The sequence below is a fragment of the Eptatretus burgeri genome, chromosome 2 (genome assembly GCF_056783735.1).
Source record: "Eptatretus burgeri isolate ZD-2024b chromosome 2, Ebu_testis_v1, whole genome shotgun sequence".
NCBI classification, from domain to species: domain Eukaryota; kingdom Metazoa; phylum Chordata; class Myxini; order Myxiniformes; family Myxinidae; genus Eptatretus; species Eptatretus burgeri.
The window spans coordinates 2,388,382-2,413,127 of record NC_140962.1 but is presented as its reverse complement, the minus strand read 5'-3'; the positions used below and the strand labels follow the sequence as shown (position 1 = coordinate 2,413,127).

The following is a 24,746-nucleotide window of genomic DNA, read 5'->3' as shown; positions in this document are numbered from 1 at the left end:
TACCATGCATTCAATGTCACGATCCATGCATGACCAAAAAAGGCATTTGTGAGCAAGCAGCTTCATCTTGACTATGCCTGGATGTGCATCATGAAGAATGTTGAGAGATAGATCTTAAGGTGGTGGGTACCACCACCAAGTTGACTCAGAGAATGCGTCTGTACTGCAGGCTTAACGTTGCCTTTAGTATGAAGATTTGAGGGCTGGTGGGATGGCCTAGAGCTGTGCACACTTGCCTGTAAGCTGTCGAGCCTGGGTTTGAATCTCAGCCGAGCTATAAATTGCCATCCCCGTGATTCATCAATAAGTGTGCCATCCCGAGGATGGATGTTAAACTGGGCGTCCTGTCTTTTGGCATTAGTTGATGGACATTAAAGATCCCAGGTATCCCTTGTGAAGAGTAGGCGAGCTTTCACTCACACCCTGGCCAAATTCCAAATTCCTGCCCGAACTACTGCTGAGAAGGCAATGGTAAACCACCGAGTATAACCCTGACCAAGAAACTGCATTGGAAGTACTGAACTTGCCTCTGAGCAGAACACCAGAATACAAATATGATTGAAGAATTGACATCGTTTTTCCTCAACAATGTCAGGACACCCTGCAAACCCAAACATCAGCACGTTACTCAGCACTGGGTCTGTTTTGGTATGGGATGCAACTCGTATTGAATCTACCTGAGTACTGGATAAGAATTGCATCTACCAGTCTACCGGTCAGCCATCTTTGATAAGATCGCAGAAACAGTGAGCTGCCCATGTATGTCAGCGTCTACTGCGCTTGTGCCAAGTTTGAACAAAATTAGACCATGCACGTCCAAGAAATGGTTGGGGGCATGTTTAAGTTAAAAAATGGCCGCCATTCGGGCATTTTGGATCTGATTTTGAAAAAGAATGATGTGCACATGTAAGGCATCACTCATTGTCCCTTGAATACACATGATGGATCATTCAATAACATAATCAAACTATCAGGGTCCTCGGTAGAGCGCATACCTCTGCCCAGATCCGGATCTTCACCAAAATCGAATCAGTTCATCCTCGTCACACACCTAACCTGCCCACCAAATTTCATCCAAACCTGTCCATAACTTTTTGAAATATGCTGCACACAAACAAACAGACAGACAGACAGACAGACAAATAGGCCGTAATCTATTGGTTCTGCAAACGGCTAGAAAAACGTTTTTGTGCTACCCAATTGCAAACTACGTGGAAATGGTTCTTTCCCATGGATTTCGATGCGCTGATTTAAAAAAAAAAAAAAAACTTCCACAAGCGATATTCTCTTACGCAGAGGAGTTATTCGACTTTGTATGTATGCGGGTGGGGGCTGACTCACGAGTCAAGTGGATGTGCTTTTGGCCAGGAAGAAATGTATCTTTGCATTGACAGAGACATTGATTGCTGCCTGATATAAAGTAATAACCGTAACAGAAGTATCACAATTAGTACCGAGAACATACAAATGCAATGAATAGCACCATCTCGTGAGAAATTTCATCCTGATCATGTTCCTCAATGTCCGACAAAGTATCGGCTGCATCAGGGTCGTACTGTTCAGCGAAGTTTTCATACCGATGCTCCAACTCCGAGCTACACAAACAAAGTTTAGAACATTCAAATCCTGCTGCTCGACACAAACAATGTTTTTTTTTGTTACATCAGCCCTTTGTACAATGACAGTGGATTAATTTGAGTAAGTCTGGCAGTGTGGGGTCTTTCTGCATCCATACAACATTAAGTTTGCCATCTGTCAAGACCCAGCCACGGCTGTTAGGTGAGGGTGCATTCATCTCCTGCTGCGGCACGTTCCGAGGGATGGCCGATAGGTAATTTGCACAGAGGGAGTGTTGAAAGAGTGCATCTTTCATAGAAGATACACTGTGATCATCATTATTAGGACCAACACAAAAACTTGTTTCTCGCAGTGTCTATGTCTTAAATCTCCTGGCTGAACATTCGACATGTGAATGCCTGAAGTTTGAGGAATAAGTCATCTGACAAACTGAAGGACTCTCCTAGTTCACGGAAGGTCTGTTGGTATTCGAATGATTTGGCAACAAGATCGAAATGTTTTTTTTTTTTACCCTTTCCCAGAAACACCCAACTTTGTCACAGCCAGTATAAACATCGAGCCTGATTAGAGCATCACACAGTTTGGCACCGAGTGCCGATCGGATTGTTTTAATGTACACAATGCGTTCTGACCTCTTAATATCAGTGAGCATGTGCAACACCTCCACGCTAATCACAACACCAAGGGAGAGCAGCAGGACGGCTACATCGGTGTCGGAGCTAATGATCAGCACCTTAGAATTTGGTTTAGTCTTATTACACAGGATGTGTTGAGCATGCAACAGAAGCCTTGTGATCATAAGTTGAAGAGAGAATTGTAAGAGGAAAATCAAAGGAAGGTCAAATTTGAGGAATTCTCTCAGTGTGAGATAATTCGCAAGGAGGACACTCACGGATCATCAGGTCGATCCCTGAGACGATCACTGAAGTTGCGAGTGTAGGTGGTGTAACTTTTTTTTTTGTGGAACTTCACTTCAATTGCAACACAATCATTGTCCCTTATCTTCGTCAATATGGTTTCGACTCGACATTCCGTGGCTGCACTTCTCGGTAAACCTTGAATGGAGAGTAAGTACACTCTCATCATGGCTTTAATCGACATGATATTTATATGATGGGATGGAAAGAAAACTTCAAGCTACTGGAAATGTCGACAGTTAGAATGATGAGGAGAGCATCATTCAGAATAACGCAATTCTTTACTGAGAATCATTCACCTGATTGATCAAATAACTTACCTCCATCTAAAGTTTCAGCTGTCATGAAGCTATCCCGCTGCCATTTTCTTTTACCTTTCACCCATTTTTCAGCTCTGCTGCAGATGATACACACAGGTGAGAGCACATGTTCACATCTTTCACCAGCAACTGGTGAAAGCAGGGGGTGCAAGTGCTTTGGCGATGATGGCTTTTCAGCACAGGATTGTCTGTGGTCGTCAAAACATGATTTTTGTTTTGCAACTTTCTTCTGTACACGGGTTACTCGTTGAATATCTATGAATGTTGCATAACATCTCAAGTGGCACCAAAATTCTTCAAACTCTTGAGGTGAAGCTCAAAAATACGACCATGGGTCCTGAAGCTCACATGGATCAGGTGGAGGTCATTCAAACCCCCCGAAGACTTTTAGTCCCTGATATTGTTAATGCCATGAACAAACTTTGGGACATCATGAGTGATGAAGGTTGTGGTCAAGTTTTGTCAAAATCGTGTGTAGTTTTGGAGAACAGAACAGATACCTATTTTGGGAGGTCAAACGGCTCCCCTGCTACAACCGTAAGACCCCCTTAATGAGCACAGATTTTGATGGGGTGAATAAACTTTCATTAGGAATCAGATATGAAGCTTTTGCCAAAGTTTCATCAAAAACCGTGTTGGTTCAAGCGATAATGACTGAAGTGTTTACAGACTCACTCACTCATTGACTGGTTTACCGACTGACTACTCGATCGCATTAGCTCACCAGACTAAAGTCCAGGTGAGATAAAATGATGCACACTGCAAAAGAATCCATATTTCATTTGATAAATCAAATGAATTCAAGTTCATAGTGGAACCGAAGCTTTCTCATAATCCACATTCCAAAGTTCATTCTCAAAGCCGTCAACAGATTTGACAAGGTAACAGGAAAACAAGGTGCATCGGTCATTCACCTGATAAATGTTCGGTGACCTATCTTGTAATTTACTTGATAATCCAACCTACCCTCTTTCAAGAGTGCTTAGCACTGGTGCGACTTTTTCGCTTTAAATTCTCATTGGCCCTCGTCAACAATTTTCATCCATTTTTTCGCAGAATTCCGCATTCTATCCCAACTCCTTTGGTTAAATTTCTTTAGATGGTCATATCCCTGGTGCTCCACATGAATAATACACTACATTTCACGAATTTTCAGTCACTTTTATGTCGAAAAACAGTAAAACATTAACAAACTAGAAGGGCACTCGGTGGAGCGCATACCGCCACCCTGTGATGCCTGATCCACGAGAACATATCTGGCCCAATAAATTTTTGAAATATCATGCGATATATCGTTTTTGCCCCCACCCCCTCTCAATGGTGAAGAGTCACTTAAAATTATAATAGTCGGATCCGCATCCGGATCCAGATATTTACCAAAATCTAAACAGTTCGTCCTTGTCACACACCGAACCTTTCCACAAAATTTCATCTGGATCCGTCAACAACATTTTGAGATATCCTGCACACAAACAGACAAACAAAAAAGGGTGAAAACATAACTTTCTTCACCTTCGGTGGCGGAGGTAATGATATTGAAAGCAAAACCGTAACTGCACGCCCGGATGGCGATCCATGATGCTGATTGGCTGAGGGTCATGTGGCGTGGTGTGACATGACAATTATGTGATGTGGTGACCACATCGCTCCGAATGTAGTGCATGCTAGCTACACGCGCCAAATTCAAACAAATCCAGAAATAAGGCTTGTGGAAAAGTTCCCGAGATGGGATCGTACGTGTGGAAGTTGTGTTTTGAGATGAGAATGACCAATTTAATGCTCCGCATGAATTATATTTTAGTTTGCAAGTAGGTAGTGTGTGATGAACACTTTCGAAGAGATAGATTACGGCCTAAAATAAACAGACAGGCATGACACAAGTTATTCATGCCTGTTATTTGTGTCCTTTGTGACATCCTTAAACACAGTAAGTTTCCTGTTTGGAATGTTGTTCAATTTTGGTTGACTGCCAGACAGGCAGACAGACTAAAAAGATTATCTCAATCCTCTCTGCTGCGCATGTGCGAACAGGCCAAATTCAGAGCCAAAATACTGTTAAACTGCAGGTTTGTTTTCTGATTCATGTTCCAGTTCCTGTTCAAAACACATTCAATTGAAATTATAAGTTTTTCCTCGATCATAAACTGACGGATGTAGATGGATGGACGAATGGACAGGCAAACAGAAGTGCACCAAATGCTTAACCCTGCTTTGCGTGCGGGTAATAACTGACCAAATACCGCATTGGAGTCATCAGGAAGAACCCAAATAGACAAAGATGGAATCATCAGTATGAACCTGGATAGGATTCAGATGTTGCCCACTACTCCTTTACCCTCAAACCTATACAGGCACAGCCAGGCGAACCTTACAAAAAGTAATGGTAAAATGACTTGTGACAGAACTGCCCCGAGATGAAACGTTGACACGTCACATTAAAGCACCAATGACTTAGTGTTAGGAAAATGTGTCGTTGCAGCAAATGACTACAACAGTTCTCATGACTTCTCAAAAGCATTCTGTTTAGCTGTTCCCCAATGAACATGGTATCTTTCTGGCATTCCCCAATTAACTTTCTGAAGTTGGGTCACTCCACCTTGGACATGCTGCTTCTACTTGCGCAACAATGAATGGACGCCCTCACTGATGTCACGAATGAGATCAGGGCCATCTCTCTCTGGACATATCACATGCTTTTGATACAGTCTGGCATCCTCCTTTACTCTCCAAACTTTCTCCCCATGGCATCCAAGGACAACTTTAGAGATGGCTGAGTGACTACCTCCACTTTCATAGCCAGTGTGTGGCACTCAACGGAACCCTTTCAGCTACTCTCCCTGTCAAGGCTGGAGTGCCCCAAGACAGTGTTGTGGGTCCAATCCTATTCCCGATCTTCATCAATAATCTCTTCCACTCTCTGAAAAATCCTGTTTATTGATTTGCTGATGACTCCTTCTCTGCCGTGATGTCCCTCAACCTTGAGACAGGCTGCAGCCTCTTTCTCTCTTCATACCATGACAAAATCACAAGCTGGTCCAACACTTGGAACATGTCTTTCAATCCTGACAAATCTCACACATTATCTCACATTTTTTTTTCTCTCTGTCTCTCTGTGTCTCTGTGTCTCTGTGTCTCTGTGTCTCTGTCTGTCTCTGTCTCTGTCTCTCTCTGTGTCTCTCTCTCTCTGTCTCTCTCTCTCTCTGTCTCTCTCTCTCTGTCTCTCTCTCTCTGTCTCTCTCTCTGTCTCTCTCTCTGTCTCTCTCTCTCTGTCTCTCTCTCTGTCTCTCTCTCTGTCTCTCTCTCTGTCTCTGTCTCTCTCTCTCTCTGTCTCTCTCTCTCTGTCTCTCTCTCTCTCTCTGGACTGTCTGGTAAACCCTCTTATCTACTTTCTTAACAATCCTCTTGAGGAAGTTTAGTGTTTCAAACTCTTGGATCTCACTAACAGTCATGATCTTTCTTGGGCAAACCACATTTCAAAGTTGGCCTCCAAAGCCAGTTGCCAAGGGAGCATCCTCCATCATAAAAAGCCCTTCCTTGGCACACCTGAACTCCTATCCACCTACAAGGCCTTCATCTGCAGCTTGATGGAGTCGTGCTCTCCCCTCCAGGTTGGCTCCCCTGCCTCAAATCTAACTCAGGTTGATGCTGAGAAAACCAAGGACTTCAAAGATCATTGGAATCTCCCACGTTGAAGCCGAGTTTATCACTTCACCATTACAGAGACAGGTCAGTGGTCTCTCTGTCTTCTACCACCTCCTTTCTGGTCTTGCACTCTCTGCAGAAACTTGGAGTGGGCAGGGGGGTGGGGGGGGAGTGGACAAAGTACAGAAAGAGCAGAGTTCACACAGTCCACCATAAAACCCCTTCTGGTGGAACTGCTTGAATCCAGGATCACTGCTCACTTCCACTCATTTGCTCCTCTATTTTCCCCACCTGCGGAATCAACTTCCACATCATCTTCCATTTCATTCTTCCCTCTAGGTCTTCAATACCACTGTTCACCACCATTTCAGATCATCCACAATCCAAAACCAATCCAAAAGACATTTCTCTTCTTCCTGAAAAGGGCATTTCCCCATATAATTATATGGATTCCTTTGAAAGATTTAAAGAAACAAGACTTTCTCCTCAAAAGCGTTTTTATAACAAGTTAGGAAGATGTCATATTGCGGGTGAAGAATATGAAAGAGCAAAACAAGTTTGGAAAGAGTTTTAGATAAAGAATATGGGTGAATATCATGACCTTTATTTAATAACTGAAGTTTTATTACTCGCTGATGTGTTTGAGAAATGTAGAGAAGTTTGTTATAATAAAGATTCCTCTGAACTTGATCCTGTCCATTATTTTCCATCTCCTGGACTAGCCTGGAGTGCTCTGTTAAAAATGACTAAACAACCCCTTGATCTTCCAAGTGATGTAGATATGCTCTTGGTGATTGAGAAGGCTAAAAGAGGAGGAATTTCACAAGTTTGTTCAAAGAGATATGCTAAGGCAAATAATAAATATCTTCCAGACTTCTCACCTGAGAAGCCCACATCTTACTTAATGTACTTTGATGGTCATAACTTGTATGGCTGGGCAATGTCTGAATCGCAACCCGATGGTAATTTTAAATGGGTAAAAGAATACGAGTTCAAATCTATCTTAGATGATATAATCTCCACAAGTCAAGAAGATTTAGATAAACGGGATTATGGGTATTATTTTGAAGTAGATTTAAACATAGATATTCCTTACAGATCTGAAAAAGACATCCCCAATCAAGAGCTATTCGGTGGTTATCAACAACATTTCTTTAGTTCTTCAAATGAGTTTAAATATATTCCGACAACTAAATTACAAACAACATTGTTTGATAAAGAGAAGTATGTTTCACATCAAAGAAATCAAAAGCAATTTATAGAAGCAGGACTACAAGTTAAAGAGGTACATTGGGTCCTAAAGTTTAGTCAAAGTCATTGGTTAGGTCAATATATTGATTATAATACGAGGATGAGAACAAAGGCTAATAATGATTTTGAGAAGGACTTTTACAAGTTGATGAATAATTCTGTATTTGGTAAAACAATGGAAACTAGAACGGGCACTCGGTAGAGCGCATACCTTCGCCGCCGCTGCTTTTTTCCAGGCACATTAGAAAAACGTCATTTAAAAACGTCCATGACGTCACAACCATCAGTCCGATGGACGTCAAATTTGGTGTTAGACGTCATTGAGGGCAGTCCAACAAAATGGAATGATAAACACTGAAAAAAATCGAAAGTTTAAAAATGACGTCATCTTGTGACGTAATTTTGACGCACTTCCAATGATGTCACTACCAATCGCGGACTACCATCCTGAAAGTTCTTATTTCACGGAACATTTTAACGTTGGTTTCATGTCAATAGCTCTATAGATCTGAAGTTATGCCTGCAAGTATATTTTGACCTTGAGTGTGACCTTGACCTTGACCATAGAGTTAATTTGCAAAACCTGTTCATAAATAAGCAGATATTTTGGTACTGATCATAATGCCTGGATTTGGGACAATTTCCTTGACAAATTACATAGATATTTGAATATAAAATATCAGGACATTTTAGCCACAATTGAAAAACGTTATGTTCAAATGTCAATGACATCATAACGGTCAGTCCGAACGACGTCAAATTTGGTGTGTGACGTCCTTAAGGTAAGTCCTACAAAACGGTATGATCAAAACTGATGAGGTCGAAAATTGAAAATTTACGTCATCTTGTGACGTCATTTTGACGCACTTCTGATGACGTCACGTCAAATCTGACACCACGTACCCGAAAGGTATTTCGTCATGGAACAATATGGCGTTGGTTGCATGTCGATAGCTGTCTTATGAAGGAAGTTATGCTCAAAAGTTTGTTTTTGACCTTTTCATGACCTTGACCTTTGACCCGATTGCTCGCAAAATCTAATCAAATCGTCCTTGGATAATCACGAATCATCCCACCAATTTTCATGCAATTCGGTTTAATACTTTCTGAGTTATGCGAATAACAAACAAACACACATATTCACAAATAAATAAATACACAGCGACCAAAACATAACCTTTCGCAGAATGCGAAGGTAAATATAAGGAAAAAACAAAATGTAAGTCTTGCTACAACTTGGGAGCAGGCGGAGAAGTTGATAAATATACCAAGCTTTAAAAGAGTATAAATATTTACAGATAATTTTTGTGCTGTTCATTTGAATAAGGAGAGTATAAAGATGGATAAACCAATTTGGGAAGGAACAAAATGTGGGAACGTCTGTTTTAGATCTTACAAAGTGTTTAATGTGTGATTACTTTTATAATTATCGAACGAAAATAAATGGTGAGAATATTGTATTGCAACATATGGATACAGATAGCTTCATCATAGAGATAACTACAGATGATGTTTATAAGGATATGAAAGAAGATAAAGATATTTGTGATACAAGTAATTATGATGCTAATAACCCACTATTTTCAAATAAGCAAAAAAAGGTTGTTGGAAAATATTTAAAGATGAATGAGGTGAAAAGACACGAAGTGAATTTGTAGGTGTTAGATAAAAGGCATATGCTAAAAATACTGAATGAGAGGCTTAAATGATTTCAAATGTGAAAAGAAATTGAAGGTCTAAAAAAGAGTGCATTAAAAGAGACCGTGAACTTTCAACATTACCTTGAATGTATATGGAAGAGAAAGGATGTTAAAAGAGAGATAAATCTTATTCGAAATAATAAACACGAAATATTCTCAGAGACTGTGAGTAAGAAAACTCCAGCAGCATTTCATGATAAAAGATACATCATGAGTGATGGAATAAATACATTACCTTATGGGTTTAAAGTACGAGTATAAATAAAAAAATGAGGTTGGGGGTATTAACGGGCTACGGCTGCATTATTTTTAATTGATGAATAAATTAAGTTATTCCTGGAAATAAAGCACACTGATTATGACGACTCAATTTGATTAAAGAAATGATCAAATGAAATGGAGAGTAGCCCAGCCCCCGGCAGGAGGGGGGGAGTCGTGTCAAAGAGGAGTGTTATGACGAAGTAATGTGCACCAGTTGGAGAAGGAGAAATATGAGTGAGCGGTAAGCGAGCAAATTTTGCGACTTTGACAAATGGTAGACATTACTGTGGCAAAGCCACATATATATATATATATATATATATATATATATATATATATATATATATATATATATATATATATGTATACATAGAGATGTAGATATATGTGTATAATGATACTAAATTGTACATATGAAACATAAATATAGACATAAGTATACATACATACATACAAAATATATATATATATATATATATATATATATATATATATATATATATATATATATATATATATATATATATATATATATATATATATATGAGTTGGTGCAGTGATTAGAGCAGCGGCTTGGGATCCAAAAGGTCCTGAGTTCAAGCCCCGTTGGACCACTGAATTAATACACCAGGGGGTTGACTCAGCCTGTCATCCTTCCGAGGTCAGCGAAATGAGTACCAGTGTACTGGGCCGGTGTATACCCCGGTTAAAATAGGTGTACCAGATCCCTGTGTTGTAAGAGGTGACCAGGGTTGCGTCAGGAAGGGCATCCGGCGTAAAGCATGTGCCAAATCACTATGCGGATCATACGGATGATCCGCTGTGGCGACCCCGAACGGGAGCAGCCAAAATAAGAAGAAGATATATATGTGTATATATATATATATATATATATATATATATATATATATATATATATATATATATATATATATATATATATATTGTTGTGGTTGACCAAATTCGCAAACCACCATTCAGGTCCCTTAGGTGAGATATCTCTGTAAGTACATGTGTAGTTAGGCCCAAACCCGTTGTCTAGAGGGAATAAATGTCATTCATGCGGGCTGCGACTCTTCAGGATAGCCGTTTTTCTTTTACTATCTTTATTTTGGACCAGCCGCCATTATTACCACCACCAACCACGTCTCAACAGCCATCACACAACAACCACCAACCACAACGCGGCCATCACAACAACAACCACCAACCACAACGCCGCTTCACCACAACCGCCACGACCTTTACCGTCACAACTCGCCACCATCGCATCACCGTCATCTCGCGCCACTCGTGGGCACCGATGCTGGACTCGTGCGGGGCGCGCACCGAGCAGCGTGTTCAAAAACATCACGGACTTTCCGCAGAAAAACGGATCAAAAACGACTCACGCCCACTTTTGTTCCGTCCAATCGGTGAGCGAGGGGCAATTTGGCCCCGCCTCCAGGGCGTTGGAGGGCGGTCGCTATATGCAAATTCATGGATCAAAAAGCATTCACGCCCACTTTTCCTCGGGCCAATGGGGAGCCAGGTGAAGGGTCGGAGGCAGAGGTTCAAGGGTGAAAGAGCGAAGCCACGGGGCTTATAAAAACGACTGCGTTCGTCAGTCGAGTGGAGTTCAGTTGGGAGTTGAGTTGAGTTGGAAGTTGAGTTGAGTGTGCAGAGTTCAAGAGAGTCGTCGGTGGAGCTGGAAAGAAGTGGTACTAGTCGGAGTGAAGAGGACGGAGCTGTGGAGAGGTGACGGCGGCGAAGGCAGACGAGGGGGTGCTCGCGTCGGTGCCGGGAGCGGCACAGGGAGAGGCCAGCAACGCGACCGAGGTGGAGGAGGAGACACTCGCCGCGGGACCCGAGACAGGGTGATATCCTCCTTCCCCCGAGCATCAGCAACCCCCTCCTGTTTCCCCCCGCGCTGAGATAGTGCGACAAAGGGGGCCCCCTTCCCACCCCCTACCAGACACTGTCCGCGAGGCCCGCGGAGTTGAGGCACCACCACCGCTCCGCGTCTCATCATCAGACGGGTAGGCCCGACACGGTCTCGGCCCCAGGCCCGCCTACCCCCTCATCCTGGAGGGTGGTTCTCTTTTCTTTTGCTTTGGGAATATGTGTTGTCGGCGCCGTCTGTGAAGTAAAATTGTATAAGTGTTGCCGTGTGCCCGGTAGTCGGATAGATCTGCATTGTTGCATTTGCTTTTTGTGTAATATTGCATTGTCTTCTTCTTTTACATGTGCTTTTGGTGGAATTGTATATGTGTGCTTTCCGTTCATCGCGAAATAAATGTGCTTATTGTTGAACTGTTTTCCCGCTTCGCTTCGTCTTTTCTTTCATTGAATCTCCATCTTGCTTCACGTAAAGGGTTGGTCGTGGGCTAAAACGCCCGATAATTAATCGAACCGTCGAGGCCGACGAATAACACCGCTCGGTTATCCCGATAGTACGGAACGGGTCGCTTAAAGTGGCCCGTGTCCGAAGTCGACCTGCGGCGAGGTGCGATCGCCCGGTCTACCCTCCGTGTGGGTACTTAGGTAGGTCGAATTTGGCGAGCAACCCTATCCCACGCGGGGGCCGATTGGCACGATCGTGGTGAGACCGAAAGGTCCACCCGTGACTGGTTCCCGGCGTTAGTCCGAGAGGGTCACGACTGGATTGTCCGTCCGGTGGGCGACGTGCCGCGATTCGAGTTACGTGGCCGTTCGCACGCCGGCGGGCGCGAATCCGCAACAATATATATATATATATATATATATATATATATATATATATATATATATATATATATATATATATATACATACATACATACATATGTTGTTGTTCATCTTTCGGCTGCTCCCGTGAGGGGTCGCCACAGTGGATCATCCATTATGATCCGCATACTGATTTGGCACAGGTTTTACGCCGGATGCCCTTCCTGACGCAACCCTAGTCGCCTCTTCGACACAGGGATAAAGATTGGGTTTCGCCGTGATTCCAGGCTGCCCTACACCCTCTCGAAGCGTGGCCCAGTGCAGAGCTCCCGTCCTCACGCGATCCTCCAACCCAAGCCTCCGAGTTGCCGGATTACAGGCGCACACCACTACGCTCGGTATTATATATATATATATATATATATATATATATATATATATATATATATATATATATATATATATATATACATACATACATATATATATATACATACATATATATATATATACATATATATATATATATATACATACATATATATATATATACACACATATATCTAAATATATATTTATATATATATATATATATATATATATATATATATATATATATATATATATATATATGTGAATATACATATATATGTACACATATATACACAAATACATATATATATATATATATATATATATATATATATATATATATATATATATATATATATATATATATATATATATATATATATATATATATCCTTCTTTCGGCTGCTCCCGTTAGGGGTCGCCACAGCGGATCATCCGTATGATCCTCCTCACCGGATTCGCCGACCAGCGAACAAATAGCTGGGGTCCCTGTGTCACAGACGGGAACGGTCCCTGAGGAGCCCGGCTCCTGAAGTTGGCCTGACTGGAGGCTTGGGTGGACTTCAGTTGAAGCAACGTCACCGTCAGAGGCTGGAGTCGAGGCGCGAGGCTCCTCGGGCCAGAGGGCAGATATGTCTGACTCCGCCACTCTCTCCGCCTGTTTGCTCTGGGATCTCGTGACCACCCCACAGGTCAGAGTCAATAACTCCTCCCTGGCCATTGCATCATTGCCAATCAGCAAGGATACCCCTGGTACCTGGTAGTAGGGTACCACCGCACAGGTCATCGGACCCGTAAAAATGTCACTCCGGACCTCAATGAGAGCAAGGGGATACCAATCAGGAACCTGGTTAATGCCCCGAAGGACGATATACTCGCCGGTATAATGCATCTGAGAGGCCGGAACTACCCCCGCCCGGAGAACACACAGCATCGCCCCAGTATCCCGAAGGTATTGGGCCTTAAACTTCACCACCGAATCAGGGCCACCCACTAAGGCTGTCCCTGAATAATCCTGATGCAGAGGATGAATGGTATTAGCCTCGGTGGCAGTGACCTCTGTCACCGATGCCACCGTCATGCATGAGGGCCCAGTTGATGACCTCCACTGACCTCTCTCCGATGTAACAACTGGGTTGCCTCGATAGGCCGGACTAGCTGGGTTAGAGAAACAGTGGTCTCCACCGTCCCCCACGCGTTTGTAGAAATCGCACCAGGGCCGTGCCCTGGCCTGCAGCTCGCGACCGCTACCAGTGGAGGGCATCAGGGAACCCTTCCCCTCGATCCAGCCGCCGGGCAGACGGGGGGCAGTCTTGACCGCAGAATCCTCCATCTTACGACGCGACTGTGTGGCTTGCAACATTTTGCACACCAAAACATGTTTATCAATAAGCTTGACGCAGTCTGACAAGGAAACAGTGTCTTTATCGACAAGAAACAATGCTAAGTCCGGCGGAAGCTGTTGATCGATACGGTAACACACCAGGAGTTCCGCAACCGCTGGAGGTAACTCAACGCTGCTCCCCTCGAACCATCTCTGCAGCTGTTCCAACAAGACCCGCGATGGTTCCTCATAGGTTTGACTGGACTGATGGGTCCAACTGAAAAAATTACGCCTATAAATACACGGAGTCACCGCATAGGCGTTCAAAATCTCGGCCTTCAACTTCTGGTATTTGTTTACGTCCTCGGTTGCCATCCTCTCATATACCTCCCTCGCCTTTTCAGATCGATGGCTAACAAGATGGCCGACCCACAAGCTCTCATCAATGCCACCGGAAATCAACAACTTCTCCGCTATCTCCAGATACGTTTCTGGCCTCGTGTCTCCCGTCCAGTCCAGCAAACGAACATGAACAATTTCCGGGACTGGTGCAGCAGACACATCTGCCCGCTGCCGTTCAGTCAACATTCGCCACTCATGCTCTCTGACGCGTTCAGCCTCTGCCGTGTCATGCTCCCTGAGTCGCTCAGCCTCTGCCCTGTCATTCTCCCAATTATACATGTCGAGTTGTTGAATCAGGGTCAGCCCGGACCAAAAGGTCGAACGCATGCATTTAGTCATGATGGAATCGCTCCCTAACATATCGGGTTCAGTGACCGGGTCAAGGCTGATTGCGTCGCTCACATCAACACCCACGTGACTGTCAACATGATCAGGTTGATTTCTCACTTCTCCAGCCGACATGGTTTGGCTATGAGTTATCATACGACAAGGGCACAAAACACTAAGTCTAAAAGGAGGCTGGGTCGAAATATTCAGCAATATCTTTCACCACATGGGATGGGGCAATTCACACAGGGGGGTGAGGCAAACAATATTGGGGTGATACACGTAATTCGCACACAATTCTCTGTTGGGGAAATACGACACGAAATACTCAATATCACCACCGCACATCAAATTGCCAATGAGAAAATGCAACATACAAATAACTCACGTTTTTTTGGTGCTGTTGGCCGATGACTGGCGTAAACACAAGATCGCGTCCGATGGTGAGAAAATCCCTCCAAGATGGCGTCTGCTGGTGAGAAGGTTCCTCCAAGATGGCGTTTGCTGGTGAGGGAACGATGATCAGATGAAGGAAGGTGGCGACCCACTGTGGAATTTGTCTCAGTTCGAATGTCTCTTACTTGAAGGATCCCGGACGAGGCCCCATTTGTCGTGATCCCGGCTGTTAATATCTTCCAGCACGGAATACTGACGTTATTGACCGAGCTTCAAGCAGTCCACGTGTGGACAAAGAGAACAACAAAACACACCACTTTGTTTCAAATCAGCCTCAAGGGGAATGCACGATATTTTATTGGCTCGATCTCAAAAATGGCTGTTAACAGAATGGAATACACAGCACAAAAACCTGCCAGAACTCTTGGCAACAATAGAGTTCCAAAAACAGGTTGTACAACTCACAGCTCCACTCAACGATAGCAGGGAATAATGATCACACTCGTTCCGATTTAACTCAATCCTTTAGACGGAGCTATCAAGGATCAGCGTGACAGTGCTGTCGAGAGTCTTAAAAATCACTTGAAATCGCATTCAACCATGCCATTTGGAGCGCTCGATATATTTTTCCACTCGCGATCTTAGAGCCACGTCTGTCGCCAACAATGGCGCCTCGGCTCTGATACGGTCCACTCATCACGTGCCGAATAGCCCACCAATCCCTGGGAGCCTGAAAAAGATCACGTGACGTTGTGGGCGGGACACTAAACTTGGTGAGAACATGGTTTTTCTCACAATATATATATATATATATATATATATATATATATATATATATATATATATATATATATATATATATATATATATATATATATATATATATATATATATATATATATATGTTTATTCTTCCTCTTTCGGCTGCTCCCGTTAAGGGTCGCCACAGCGGATCATCCGCATGATCCGCATAGTGATTTGGCACATGTTTTACGCCGGATGCCCTTCCTGACGCAACCCTGGTCGCCTCTTACGACACACAGGGATAATATATATACATATATTCATATATACATATTCATATATACATATTCATATACATATATATTGTTGAAGATTCAGCGGTGGCGGGATTCGCACCCGACTCTTGATAGCCAAATGTTACAGATTCGGCGCCACCCTCACCACCGCCGTCTCCAGGGTTATAACGCCGGCGGACTCGGCACAGGCCTCGGGTCACGCGTCTTAAATCGCGATACCAACGTACCCCTAGACCTTACCAGTTGGGGAAATAGACCCTCGGTTACAGACTGGTTTTGTCAGATGCCGAGCGTTTTCTGCCAGTATGTAACCATTTTGGTTTTATATACCAATCGAGCGAATTGTTTCTCAGCGCGCCACAAATTCACTCAAAGCAGCAACTTCATACGAATCAGCCAGATTTATTGGGGAACTTTGGGGAACACAACACAAGCAAAATATTCACCACAATGTTTTAATTAATCTATAACCCGTTCTTAACTATGGAGATACGGATAACGGGTTTCGAAGGGGTCCCTACCGAGATAAGCCTTAAACGGCATGCAGACAAGACATAGACAGCATGCAGACAAGACAGAGTACTTGGTGATGTTTCATGGACGAGAGGAAAGTGTCAAAAGCACAAATGTCGCTATTACAATCCGATGTCCACGGATTCGAGCCCCAAGCTCGAGCACGCCGCGTGGCAAGATGGCGCTCGCCCTCCTTTGTCGCACCGCCCAGGCACGCGGCCTCCACGTGTTCAGACCCCGCGAGGTCGACTGCACCAGACCGTCAGGTCAATGATGGGTTTCAGCTGGTTTCTCACAAGGTCCAGCATACAAGTCCAGGCCTGGGCTGTTCACCAAGCCTCCTTCACAAAGCAGATCGCAGACAGACATAGCCGTCCCCTACACAGCAGATCACGACTCCCACCAGTCGTCTCTCATTCAGCCGAGGGCAGACAGACCTCCTGCAGTCCTTTCACTGCCTTTCCTTCGGCCCTGGCTCGCTTCTCCAGGCCACAGAAGGCAGACCCGGCGTGCCCAGGTCCAGTTTCTCTCCCGGCAGAATCACCACTGGCTTTTCTTCTTTCTGCTCGCCTTGAAGCCCGACTGCTCATCCAGCAGATCGCGCCTCGACACCCGTCGTTTCTCTCTTGCCTTCCCAGTGCACACTCGCCTCGAAGCCCGACTGCTCAACCAGCAGATCGCGCCTCGACACCCGTCGTCTCTCTCTTGCCTTCCCGGCGCACGCTCGCCTCCAAGCCTGACTGCTCAACCAGCAGATCGCGCCTCGACACCCGGCGCACGCTCGCCTCGAAGCCCGACTGCTCAACTCCGTCCTCTCAGTTTCTTACCACTTTTTCTTTTCGGGGCGCGCCCCTTTACGATGCTGACAAACTCTTCCCCTTCATTTCACTTCCTCTTTTTGGCCACTCCCCCTCTCAGCGCTGGGCGGGGACTATTGTCCAGAGAGAGAAAGGAAGAAGAAGAAGAAGAAGAAGAAGCTCTCGATCCACCACCACTGCACAAACAAATAACAGCCTGTGACATCTCCCGACACACATGTAACGTCAAATTACCGAACAACCTGGCTAAACATGCATTTAATGGGGGATCTGGGCTAATCCTATATTTAGTAGCATACTAAGGGCCATTTCCATAACAATATATATATATATATATATATATATATTCACCTATACAAACATATATATAGAAATATAAATATATATATATATATATATATATATATATATATATATGTATATGTATATATACACATATACATCCATATACAGTACTACATATATACTGTATATTGTTGTGGTGCCGAGTTTCGTGGTGAGCAGGACCGCGAGATGGAGCATTAGAGTTGGCTCCACCGAACACCCGGAATTTATAGGTCGTCACCCCGGATAACTCTGGAGCCGACGGGTCCCTTATCGGACCGAAGATCGCCAATAGGTCGACCCCGTGGGATAGGGTCGATTGCCAATTTCAATTTACCTAAATACCCACGTCGTCCAAACTACCGGGGAAATTCACCCTCAGCAGAGCGTGCTCGAACGATGCGTAACCCGAGCAGATGCGATGGTTACCGAGGTCCGTTGGACCAAATGCATAATTTGCCGCTTCCAAATTTCCAAACACTCTCCGTACTAAACTAATAAAGAAAACACAGAAACGAGCTGAAACATTTAACAGGTGATTAATTTATAATTGGGGCGGGGGGGGGGGCGGAAGGGAACACACAAAGAGCAGAGTTATCCGACTATAAGAAATGCAGTCAATGTACAAGCAAAAGCACTTATCCAGTTGCTACTTAAAGACGGGCCCACACACAAACACACAGAAATGGACCCATCGGGTCTTTATTGAAGGCCTCCAGCTCGAGGACAGGTGAGCTAGAGACCAGAGCCTGTGCTTGGACCTCTCCACCTCGTGTGGTCTTCGACGATCCGGCTCGGCGGGACTCAAACCCGCAACACGATGCCGCTCCAAGCACCAGGTACCACGCTTTCCAACCGGCCACGCACCAATCGACCAAGGCCAAGGAGAAGATCGGAGGCGACGATGATCCAGCTCGGCGGGACTCGAACCCGCAACACGATGATGAAGCCCACCACGACGACGACCATGACCCTTTTCCCACAATGACGATCTCCACCACCTTGATCCTTTTACCACCACCACAACTCAGCCTGGTGTTTCTTATATTCCTTTTTCCTCCAGGGTGAGCAAATCGCCTTCTGAGGCACTCTCCACCCTCATTGGACGGGGCGTCATGGGAAGGTCGCTCTCTGTGGCCATCTCAACCCTCATTGGCCGGCGTGTCGTGGGAAAGCCACCTTCTGTGGCCATCTCAACTCTCATTGGCCGGCGTGTCGTGGGAAAGCCACTTTCAGTGGCCTGATTGGACAAGAGGCACGCCCCTGCCTTCCTGGGCGGAGTCCTGTTCTGAGGCATGGAAATCTCCGTCCATGTACGTGGCCGAACGCACGTGGGCAATGGCGTCGGTGTGTGAAGTGTAGTGAAGGAGGTTTGTTGTAAACGACACTCCGCAGCGCACTCATGTAATTCCCGTTAGACACAGGTAGGGAGCCGTAACTATAAACACACACTTACCGATATAACTGTTCTATAGGGACCTGAATGTTGAGTGCAGTAAGCTTCCAAATTCGTAACACTATATACAGAAGACAAGGCGTAAGTCGTCACCATCGGGACCGAGAAAAAAGTGACGACTTAGACATGTGACGACTCACGCGTATGCGAACATTCATGATGACTGTGGGGTGAAGGATGAAGTCGCGCGTGGCCTGGACACATATGTGTGAGAGGGCGCAACAATCTCTAAGCCGGCTATTGTACCAAAAGGGAAACACAATCCTCGGGGCATAGGTGGGGGTTCATTGGTGAGTTGGAAAGTGATCAAGCAAAGATGGAATTCATGAATCAGTTTATCAAAAGTAAAGATGATGAACAACTGTAAGACAACTCGTATACCATCGGTGATGGTATATCACCATCGACAAATGTGGAATGAATGGCTGTTAGAATTCATTCATTGGAATGAATGTAGAATGAATTTTTATATTAAAATGAAAACTCATATACCATCGACAAATTACATGACACACAGTCATCGTGATGACTACCACTCAATACCTATGTGAAAGTGAGTGCAGTGATGTACAAAACAAGCCAATATAAAACCATGATCGGACTTCAACACGAAGCTCGATCGATCCTTTACTCCTTCGCCAGAGACTGCATTGCGCAGCCTGTCTACCTCTTCAGGTGCATGTGGGACGGCGAGCTGACTGAGCTGAAGGCAGCGCAGTTATAAATAGCCCGCGCATCACGATTCCATGAAATCGGGCTTCTCACGAGGTAGAAGTTCCGTGTGACGAGGTAGGCGTGGTAATTTACTTGAGTTTCCATTACACGGGAACGGACAACATCTGACGACTTAGACGAAGTGACGACTTGGAGATGACGACTTACAGACTTTATTCAAAGGGATTTAACATTAGATAAATTCGGGACTTTTTGACGCTGCCGACTTAGGCGAAGTGACAAGTTACACACTGCCGACTTACGCATAGTCTACTGTATAAATCTATGAAGATAAAAAAAAAAAAAAATATATATATATATATATATATATATATATATATATATTGGATTCGCTATATATGCTAGATATCCCTTATTGTCTGGTTTTGCGTGTGTGTGTGTGTGTGTGTGTGTGTGTGTGTGTGTGTGTGTGTGTGTGTGTGTGTCTGCAACGTGAGGCTCCACAGCACGAACCAGCGAACCGATTTTGATGAAACTTTGCCAACATTTGCAAGATGGTCTGGGAATGTGCGCGTTTGAATTTCGTTGCCAAGCAACCACCCGTTGCTGTGCAGCGGCTGAAAAACCGCGTACAGTATGTGTATATGTGTATATATATATATATATATATATATATATATATATATATATATATATATATATATATATATATATATATATATATATATATATGTCTCCAACACAAGGCTCCACAGCACAAACCAGCAAACCGATTATTTTTCAAATGGTAGTCCTTCAAAAATAGGGTGTCTATTTACCGTCATTTTTCATGAGGAGTGCCAGTTGGCAAAATACACAGAGGAAAAATCTTGCCAGGCAGAGGAACAATTGTATGTAAACCAATACGTCTTGCCAATGAATCTTCGTCGGTGGATCGGTCAGAATGAAAAGCATCGTATCCAGCGCTTCGATCCTAGCATATCCCTCGTTGCTTACCGGCTTGTATATATATAAAAACTAGGTGAATGCACCCGACGTTGCCCGGGTTCTTTTTGAATGAATTTAATCTTCCATACATATGTCTGACGCGAGCACAGTATCAGTTCCCTATTGGGCCATGGCAGTCATAGGCTAAGGGGGTTGGTGAGGGGGAAACACACTCCCTCCCCCCCCCTCCTGGCCGAGGGGCCTTGCCACATACCCTATAACCTTCCCGGGGCCCATCCTGACATTTTTTGTTTCAGTGGTTAGCTCCTATCTTTCACCTTTCAGGAGATTAGCACATGCAAATAAACAAACAAACAGACAAACAAAAACTTAAAATCATATGTCAGATATATTGTATATGGCGTTGGCACCATGTCATTCGGCTGAACTTGAAAAATTAACGTTACGAAATCAGGTGATGACGTCATAATTCGGAAACCGGAAGTCGGAAGTACAATTCTTTTACATCGGGACACTCCCGGGTTCGTGTTCTGTCAGCATGTGAAGTTTGGTGAGGATCAGTCCAGTACTTTTCGCATGCAGAGGTCACAGAGAAACACACAGACAGTTTCAACTTCATGTATATATATATATATATATATATATATATATATATATATATATATATATATATATATATATATATATATGTATATATATATATATATGTATATATATATATATATATATATATATATATATATATATATATATATATATATATATATATATATATATATATATATATATATATATATATATATATATATATATATATATATATATATATATATATATATCTTCTTCTTTCGGCTCGCTCCCGTTAGGGGTCGCCACAGCAGATCAACCATCTCCATTTCGCTCTATCCTCCACATCTTCCATTGACACTCCAACCACCCGCATGTCCGCCCTCAACGTATCCATGAACCTCTTCTTTGGCCTTCCTCTTCTCCTCCTGCCTGGCGGCTCCATCTTCAACATCCTTCTCCCGATATACTCCGCTTCCCTCCTGTGCACATGTCCAAACCATCTCAATCTCGCCTCTCTCACTTTGTCTCCAAACCGTCCTACCTGCGCTGTCCCTCTAATATACTCATTCCTTATCCTGTCCATCCTCGTCACTCCCAACGAGAATCGCAGCATCTTTAACTCTGCCACCTCCAGCTCCGCTTCCTGTCTTTTTGTTAGTGCCACCACCTCCAAACCATACAACACAGCTAGTCTCACTACCGTCTTATATACTTTCCCCTTCACTCTTGCAGCTACCCTTCTGTCACAAATCACTCCTGAAACTCTTCTCCACCCATTCCATCCTGCCTGAACTCTCTTTTTCACTTCTCTTCCACACTCTCCGTTACTTTGGACAGTTGATCCCAAGTATTTAAACCCATCCACCTTCCCCACCTCAACTCCTTGCAACCACACCATACCACCACCCTCCCTCTCATTTACGCACATGTACTCCGTCACTCCGACTGACCATCATTCCCCTTCTCTCCAGTGCGTACCTCCACCTCTCGAGGCTCGCCTCAGCCTGCTCCCCACTCTCCCCACAGATCATGATGTCATCCGCGAACATCATAGTCCATGGGGACTCCAGTCTGATCTCGTCCGTCAACCTGTCCATCACCATTGCAAACAGGAAAGGGCTCAGAGTCGATCCTTGGTGCAATCCCACTTTTACCTTAAACCGGTCCGTCATTCCCACCGCACACCTCACCGCTGTCACACTGTCCTCATACATATCCTGCACGATCCTCACATACTTCTCCACCACTCCCGACTTCCTCATACAATGCCACAACTCCTTTCTTGGCACCCTATCATAAGCTTTCTCTAAATCCACAAACACACAATGTAACTCCTTCTGGCCTTCCCTATACTTCTCCATCAACATTCTCAAAGCAAACATTGCATCAGTGGTGCTCTTTCCTGGCATAAACCCATATTGCTGCTCACAGATCGTCACCTCTCCTCTCAACCGAGCTTCCACTACTCTTTCCCACAACTTCATGGTGTGGCTTAACAACTTTATCCCTCTGTAATTTCCACAGCTCTGCACATCACCCTTATTCTTGAAAATCGGAACCAGTACACTTAATGTCCACTCCTCCGGCATCCTCTCACTTTCCAAGACTTTATTAAACAATCTGGTTAACAACTCCACTGCCATCTCTCCTAAGCACTTCCATGCCTCCACTGGTATGTCATCTGGGCCAACCGCCTTTCCACTTTTCATCTTCTTCATAGCAGTCCTCACTTCATCCTTACTGATCCACCCCACTTCTAGATTCACTATCTCCAACTCTTCCAACCTTCTCTCTCTCTCATTTTCTTCATTCATCAGCTCCTCAAAGTACTCCATCCACCTTCTCAACACACTCTCCTCGCTCGTCAGCACATTCCCATTTGCGTCCTTTATCACCCGAACCTGCAGCACATCCTTCCCAGCTCGGTCCGTCTGTCTTGCCAATCGGTATAAATCCTTTTCCCCTTCTTTTGTATCCAACTTCTCATACAGCTTGTCATATGCCTTTTCCTTGGACTTTGCCACCTCTCTTTTTGCCTTTCGTCGCCACTCCTTGTACTCCTGCCGACTTTCTTCATCTCTCTGACTATCCCACTTCTTTTTCGCCAACCCCTTCTTCCTTATACTTTCCTGTACTTCCTCATTCCACCACCAAGTCTCCTTATCTTCCTTCCTCTGTCCAGATGTCACACCAAGTACCTTCCTAGCTATTTCCCTCACAACTTCTGATGTCGTTGCCCAATCATCCCACCCATCTTTACCACCATCCAACGCCTGTCTCACCTCCTCCCTAAATTTCACGCAACAGTCTTCCTCCTTCAGCTTCCACCATCTGGTCCTTGGTTCAGCCCTCACTCTCTTCCTCAACCTCACCTCTAAAGTCATCCTACAGACCACCAATCGATGCTGTCGAGCTACACTCTCCCCTGCCACCACCTTACAGTCACTAATCCCTTTCAGGTTGCATATCCTGCTGAAGATGTAATCCACCTGTGTGCACTTTCCTCCACTCTTGTATGTCACCCTGTGTTCCTCCTTCTTCTTGAAATACGTATTTACCACTGCCATTTCCATTCTTTTTGCAAACTCTACCACCATTTGCCCTTCCACATTTCTCTTGTTGAGACCGTACCTACCCATCACCTCCTCATCCTCTTTATTCCCTTCGCCAACATGCCCATTGAAATCTGCTCCAATCACCACTCTTTCATCCTTGGAGACACTCTCCACCACTTCATCTAACTCACTCCAGAAATATTCCATCTCACACCCCATATGTGGGGCATATGCACTGATGACATTCATCATCACCCCTTCAATTTACAACTTCACACTCATCACTCGGTCCGACACTTTCCTCACCCCCAATACCCTCTTGACATAATCTTCCTTCAGGATTACCCCGACACCATTTCTCCTCCCATCCACACCATGGTAGAACAGTTTGAAACCACCTCCAATGCTCCTCGCCTTACTCCCCATCCACTTGGTCTCTTGTACACACAGTATGTCCACCTTTCTTCTCTCCATCATATCAGCCAACTCTCACCCTTTGCCAGTCATAGTCCCAATATTCAGAGTCCCAACTCTCACCTGCACACTTCTACCCTTCTCCCTCTCCCACTGCCTCCAGACTCGCCTTCCCCGTCCTCCTTCTCCTCCTTCGCCCAGCAGTAGCACAATTTCCACTGGTACCCTGCTGACCACCGGTACCGGTGGCGGTCGTTG

General features: G+C 44.3%; 2 protein-coding genes across 9 annotated transcripts in view; both read right to left on the bottom strand.

The window, feature by feature from the left end:
- The window catches only part of LOC147031265 (neuroligin-3-like), a 374,881-nt gene that overhangs the window by 277,288 nt on the left and 72,847 nt on the right, over positions 1 to 24,746 (bottom strand). The gene's annotated exons all lie outside the window — the stretch shown is intronic.
- On the bottom strand, positions 1,448 to 15,954 carry LOC147031266 (uncharacterized). Its single transcript, XM_085859450.1, has 5 exons — positions 13,152 to 15,954; positions 2,816 to 2,892; positions 2,471 to 2,633; positions 2,211 to 2,366; positions 1,448 to 1,595 (listed from the first exon to the last, which is right to left on the bottom strand). Exons 1-5 carry the CDS (start codon positions 14,933 to 14,935, stop codon positions 1,448 to 1,450), a joined length of 2,328 nt encoding a protein of 775 aa, XP_085715576.1. The 5' UTR covers positions 14,936 to 15,954.

Excerpts from the sequence above, each read along its gene's own strand:
- LOC147031266 (XM_085859450.1), bottom strand. The coding sequence starts at position 14,935 with ATGATAACTCATAGCCAAACCATGTCGGCTGGAGAAGTGAGAAATCAA. Across the intron at positions 2,893-13,151 it reads GATCATACGGATGATCCGCT|CAGAGCTGAAAAATGGGTGA; the intron begins GTGGCGACCCCT and ends TATCATCTGCAG. Across the intron at positions 2,367-2,470 it reads AGGGATCGACCTGATGATCC|GCTTCTGTTGCATGCTCAAC; the intron begins GTGAGTGTCCTC and ends TATGATCACAAG.